This window comes from Cynoglossus semilaevis, chromosome 4, assembly GCF_000523025.1.
Source record: "Cynoglossus semilaevis isolate Cse_v1.0 chromosome 4, Cse_v1.0, whole genome shotgun sequence".
In the NCBI taxonomy this organism is placed as follows: Eukaryota; Metazoa; Chordata; class Actinopteri; order Pleuronectiformes; family Cynoglossidae; genus Cynoglossus; species Cynoglossus semilaevis.
In genome coordinates, this window is record NC_024310.1 from 10,524,353 (window position 1) to 10,530,723 (window position 6,371).

At 42.1% G+C, this 6,371-nt stretch overlaps 1 protein-coding gene across 4 annotated transcripts in view; it reads left to right on the forward strand.

Moving 5' to 3' along the window:
- The first annotated feature begins 273 nt into the window (after positions 1 to 273).
- The window catches only part of LOC103378048 (irregular chiasm C-roughest protein), a 15,244-nt gene continuing 9,146 nt past the window's right edge, over positions 274 to 6,371 (forward strand). For 3 of the 4 annotated variants that reach the window (XR_003049481.1, XM_025054835.1, XM_025054836.1), the window contains exons 1-3: positions 274 to 574; positions 4,517 to 4,846; positions 5,546 to 5,857. Coding sequence is in view for 3 of the 4 variants with exons in the window: in XM_025054835.1 (XP_024910603.1) it covers positions 481 to 574; positions 4,517 to 4,846; positions 5,546 to 5,857 (736 nt within the window). In the remaining variant the exon portion in view is untranslated. The remainder of the gene's footprint in view (positions 575 to 4,516; positions 4,847 to 5,545; positions 5,858 to 6,371) is intronic. The other variant, XM_017031926.2, reaches the window with a different exon arrangement.

A 6,371-nucleotide genomic window follows, 5' to 3' on the forward strand; every position in this document is an offset into this window, starting at 1 on the left:
TAATCACATGCTAGGTAGACAAAATGTGCTAGTTTGTAGATTTAAAAATACTTTCTAACTGAATGGAAACTTAATTATAGTAAGTGCTAAAATATGACAACAAGCAGTTAATGATTAACATTTTGAATTTGATTAATCACATTAAATGTGATTGCGCATTACTAAAACTTTTGATTGATGAGGCTGCATCTTGACAGTGACAATGACTTGACATGAACTTAATGCTTAACTTAATGCTGTGTGTCAGGTGAGTCCAGGGATATCCTGTTCTCGCTGCAGTGTCCTGACAAGCATAGCTTCACAGACCGTGTGGTTGAGTGTCATTGAGCCGGCACATGCACAACAGTGTCAGCTGTAGAGGGTGTGTACCTCTAACCATAAACCACAGAAAACACACATGTGTACACAGTCAATACACACACACACACACACACACACTCTCGGTATGCCTGCCCATACTGATGTAGGTTCACTCGACTCATGTCTGTTTCACCCGATGACACCATCATGAGATGCTCAGAGCTGTTGATTTTGGTTCTGCTCCTAAATGTTGCTCATTGCCTGGAAACTGGAGGTAAGTGTGCAGGGTTACAATCCATCTGTGACTGTCCAGCTGTTCATGAGCGTACTTTACTGGCCCTTAAGGTCTCATTTAGCCTGTGGCATTCAGAGTGAACAGTGCAGCCATGGTTCCCCCTAATGAATAGTCTAATTATAAATGCACGCTGCAGACCAGAAAGCCATATTCTGGAGGCATCAGGGAGGAAAAAGTCTAGGAGGGAATTTATTAGTGGTAATATATTAGTTTTGTTTGTCTCTCTGGCATTTGCTTCACACTTATTGATCAGCCGTGTCACCATTGGTTCTTTTATGGTCTTGTAAAGTAAATTTATGAGTGTTGTTCAAACTTTTTTTTTTCTTTTCCATTTCCTGTTGATGCATTACTATGCAGACTATGCTTTAGTCAAGTGATCTTGTCGTTCCTGCTCCCACCAGGGTTCAGTCCTCCTGCAAAGACCCTGACACTTTCTGCGGGAAATGAAAGCTAAATGTGTGAAAACGCTGTTTCATTCTCAGACACATTATTTGTTTACCTCACGCTGCAGAAGGAAGCACACCCTGTGCTTCTGTGGTGTATTTGGTGAGGAAAAAGTAGACCCTGGGGCTGAGGGAACATGATGCAGTGCATGAATACTTGCTTTTTTACCCACGTATTACTCTGCCTGTATCCTTAAGGTGTACCTTTTTCACTCTTGGCTGACATTTCTTTTTGCAATAACCTGCAAGGACAAATGAATTATGAACCCTCTGGGCCTAATGAACTGATGCAGCATATTTATTTCTTCCCCTCTGTGTCCTTAAATATATATATTTTTTTCTTATCTCGTGCATTGTTTCCATTTTCCTGTGCGTAAAACAGGATTTCACCTCCATCTGCGTTGGATGCACACAGTTTAATTCTGACCGCAGCAGCTGGCTGTATATGTTTAATGGTCGTCCGCGGAGCACTGCTGCAGCAAGCTGTCATCATTTCTGCTCATCAAGTGTCTAAGGCTGAATAGAAGGGCTTTGGCTTGAAGCAGCTGATAGAGCAAACTGTGTCCTCAAGTGCACTTTGATGAAGTCAGCAGAGGTAGCAGAGGGAGGGGGACTTGGTATGCACACTGTCCCTTCTGCAAGTGCTAAAAGTTGTCAGCTTCTATTAAATGTCCCCATCTCAGAGCCCGGCTCTAATCATGGCTGATTTCTCAGTGGTCTTAAGGAAACGGGAATATAGTCGGAAGTGCACAAGAGGAGACGATGGTAAAGTTCCAAACTGTAGGGACAGTCTTTGACAGGAGGTCACGGGTTGTTACTTTGAACTTGTATGTACATGATTTTCAGCTTGATAATTTCATTTTTGTTATTTTACTCTTTTATAGAATAAGTTCAGCCGTTTGTTCACCCCCCCCCACCCCCACCACCACCACCACCCTTCTGTAAACAGCAGTCAGCAGTAAATTTGAGATTGTGGAGTTTCTCTTGCATCTTTGTCCTGATCCACTTTAATCAGATCAGAAACTCTGCTGTCTGTGTTTTTTTTGTTAGATTCCTGTTCAGTCTTTCTAGGTTGTGGGTATAGGTGCTTGGTACTTGTTTTTTTTCTAAGAAACCACACTGACTGAAACACAGGTAATCTCCTCTTTGATCAAAGTCTTCTGCTCTGTTGTTAAGACGTGTGAGCTGCATCCTATGACGAACCAATGGAATCGACAAAGTATAAACAGGACGTCCTCGACTTATGTGGGAGTTCTGTTCTTACAGTGTGACTAAACTCGATTCTCGTCTGAACGGACATGCTGTACATCACTCACCTTTGTCACTCGTTCCCAAAACAAAAACAACACAAATGAAAAAAAGTGAATGTAGCACAATCCAATGTATGGTGGTGTACAAGTGGTGAAAATCAACAAGTCAACAAAAGAGTAACAACATATTAGTCCGCTCTGCTCGCCAACTAATTCTCCTGAAAACTAGTTGTCAAGTTTCAACTCCGTACGTCGGAATAATGGAACAATTTCTTTCTTAATAAATTTATGGGAGATGGCAACGTAACCACAAAACGCTGTAAATTGAAGACGTCGTAAACCAAAGACCCTGTCATTATCTATGACATGTCATTTCTAACAGTATCCTTTAAGTATTGCAGTGGATATTGTTTACGCAGTATCTATGAGTTTTTGGTAAGAAAACATCCTACCTTTGGTCCTGTTTCACACATCTGGCCAGTATAGTAGTGAAAGCCAGGACTGGTGGTTTGATCCGGACTCAACAGAGATGACTTACAACACTCACACAGGAAACATGTTTTTTTCTTACTTTGACATTGGCTATAACCCCCCCCCAAACTTCCCCCCCAAGCCTCATCCTGAAATGATCTCTCGTTACTTATATCCGTAGTTCCGTAGATACAGCATTTAAACCTACTTTCTTTTTTGACTGAGACATTGACGAGAAAACCCCAGAGACTCAGTTCAAGCTTTTCTCCATGTATTGGACTAGGACTGAAAACTGGAGAGTCCATCTGAGCTCTAAACTCTAGCCTCGACCATAAAACTATTGGCAGTTATCGCAGAAACAACTTCAGAGCGTTCCTTGGTGACTTGGATTGAGATTTAAATACGGAGTGTTCGACTACAACACTGGACTCACATGTTGGTGGGTGAGATCTTCTAAAATCTGACTTTTGTGAAAGAGAGAGGAGAGAAGCACACAGTGATTCTTCAGTGGTTACTCTTCACCAACAGTCTGCCCCTGATTGACTGTGTGATACGGCCAGTGTCTGATCAAAAAGATGAGTCAGCTCTTGCTTTTTGTGAAACCTTTACTCACACTGAAAGTCTCCTCATGCCACAAGTTTCAAATCAGGCAGTTCAAAAAAGGTGACACAAACCAAGTGCCAACAGTCAGCATTGGCAGCCCTTTATCCCCTGTCTGTGATCAGGTCACTTTATTCACTGTCGTCCTCCTGTGGTGCACTGCTGATGACTCAACACGAAAGGAACGGAAGTCTCTTCTACGGGAAATACTTTTTGATTTGTACTGCAGTGCTGAAGTGACAGAACTTTCTTTTTCTTTTTGGTATGGAGGACAAAATGTGTCTGACAAATAAGTCTAAACGACAAAATAAAAGGTAATCAATTAATTATTAATCCCAATACATAAATGACTTCAACAAAATTAAAATGCAGCATAAAATTATTTGTTCAATTTTAGCCAATTACCAGTAAGTTGGTGTGGAGCAAAGCATTAGGGATGGAAACTCAGGATCGGTATTGGTGCGACATTGGTCAAAACTTTACTAAAACCCTTGTTAACGCCGTAAATACAAAGAATGACAAAAATGGTCATTGTCTTTGTCAACATCATGTTCTTGTATCAACGTTTTGCCTGAGTGATCTCCTACGCCACCAACTGGTTTGACAGAAACTCACAGTTTTCCTCGATTCCTTTCATCTTCAATAAAGTGTCAATGAGAATTGACCAACGAGGGTTCATAAAACCACAGAGTATTTCATGCAGTTGATTTCAACATTCCCAGTGCTAATTCGTGGTTTCCGCGGATGCAACATCTTAACGTTGTCAATGTCTCTGTGTTGGTATGCTGACATCAGCATTCTGCTCCAAGCCCTGTTAGCGTGCTCTGAAATCCAGTCTAATTTGTATTGATTGGTCATTGGCACGTCCTAATTGTGATAAAATGACGGACAACCTCCCGACCATTGAGTCGGTTAGTCCGCATCATCCATCACAGTTTTCGTTAAAGCGCTGAAAGAAAACAGTACGAGCAGAAAGTCCCTTCACTGGCACAACAATGGACATCTATCAGCCGGCTGTCCAGTCTCCCAGGAACCACAACAATCACATTATCTCCCTCAAGACACTTGGGCTCTGCTGCTCTGTGCACATTTCAGAACTGTTCAGCTGAACCTTTGACCTCTCATTATGACGAACACTGTTCTTTACTGTTCCTCAGGTCTGGATGGAGAACCATTAGTGGAGATTACACACAATGTCACCGCAGTCCTGGGAGAAGTGGTGTATCTGGGCTGCAGATATCTGGGCCAGAGTGAGATCCTCAATGCCAAGTGGATACGGCAGATTAATTCCAAAGTTAAATCCAAGGGATTGTCCGGGTTTCTCAACGGCCAACCTTTCAGCCGTAATGATTTCTCTGAGCCAGACTCTGTCACCAACCTCACTGTGAAGATGACGGTGTCCAGCGTTGACGTAGGAGGAGAATACATCTGTGAGTTTGAATCCGAGGAGGGCTACTTTTCTGACCAAGCCTTTGTCACAGTTGTAGGTGAGTTGAGTCGTTTGGTTTTCCTTCGCCTACGTTTACTGTTCTGTGTCTCAGTCTGTGTCTGTGAGAAAGAATTATCACTGATTTTACAGATTTTAAATAAAACAACAAAAAAAGAGCAGTGTGCAACACACTTCTGTTTTTGTTTAGAGTACAAACATGAATGCCAATGGGATTTATTGCAACTCATTATGGTCTAAACATTTCTAGCCAGAAGTGTTCTGACTACAGACTTTTTTTTCCCCCATTTGATTTAAGAGTTTATTTTTATTTTACTTACCTTTGGGAAAACACTGACCATTATGCATTTCTTGCATACCAATAACATGAGTATGGCCCTTTTTTGTTGAGAAGGTCTAGGTTGTGCGCACTGTGCCATTTTTGGTCATTTCTGGTTCTGTAGGGTAGTGGTCCTGAGTTTGATTCCCATAACACCTACATACTGAGTGCCTCCAGGGGGCAGCCTTTTTCAGCAAATCTGCTTTTAACAGTGTAGGATTAATAAAGTTCATTATAAAAATATTGTGACTAAACATTTTGGGATATTGTAAACTCAAGTGTTTCTTAAATGTTATGTGTCACAGGATTTGAATGACACAAACCTTTTAACTACCATCACAGTGCCACATAAAACTACTAGCTAAAATAAATTTAACCAGTCCTGCATTAAAGAATATCCACATGTCTATCCATGCACAGCTCGACCTGATGTAGACGTCCAAGTGAAAGCGTTGACCATAAATGGCACTCACTTCCAGTCGGTGTCATGTTCTGCCATCGGCGGCCTCCCCACGTCTCAGATTAGCTGGCTAATCAACGGGGTTACTCCAGCGGAACCCTTCCTAGCAGTGAGTGAAAACAACATTACTGCTCACTCAAATGGCACGTTCACCCAGACCAGCATCCTACACTTCCCCACCCACCTGCAAGATGAGGACAGCGTGACCTGTGATGTTCAACACCCAACCCTCCCAAACCCCAAACTCACCACAGTGAGGGTGGAGACGTTCGGTGAGCGCTCACATCACAGCTCTGTGTCTTTCTGTTTGTTTGTTTGTGTGTCGATGCTTTTGTTGTCTGTGAGAAATCAGCTAAAACGTGACCAAGGGAAGAGAGTAGCCTCAAAAACCACAGTCAAAAAAAATACCTCTAAGATCCAGAATAAATATGACATAACTACAAAAAGTTACAGAACGGGATTTTTTTTTACAAGCTAACTCGTGTTCCCTTCTTTCACCTTTCCCTTTGTTCTTGTTTCATTGTGTTCTTCACCTCCTCCGACTTGTTCCCTTCATCTTGAGTTTCTGATCCCAGTGATTGTCCTCATCTTCTGACCTCCTGCGTTTCCTGCTCCTGTGATTACCTACTTCTTGCCTCAGTGTGTCAGCTGTGCTCTATTATCTCCATGCTTTTGTGTTATATAATCCACGTACTCTTCATCTCCTGTTCTGTGTTCTCCCTGTGATCCTGTGTTTCAACCCTGATCAGGTATTTCTGGACTTTGTTTTGTTTGTTTTTTTCCTGC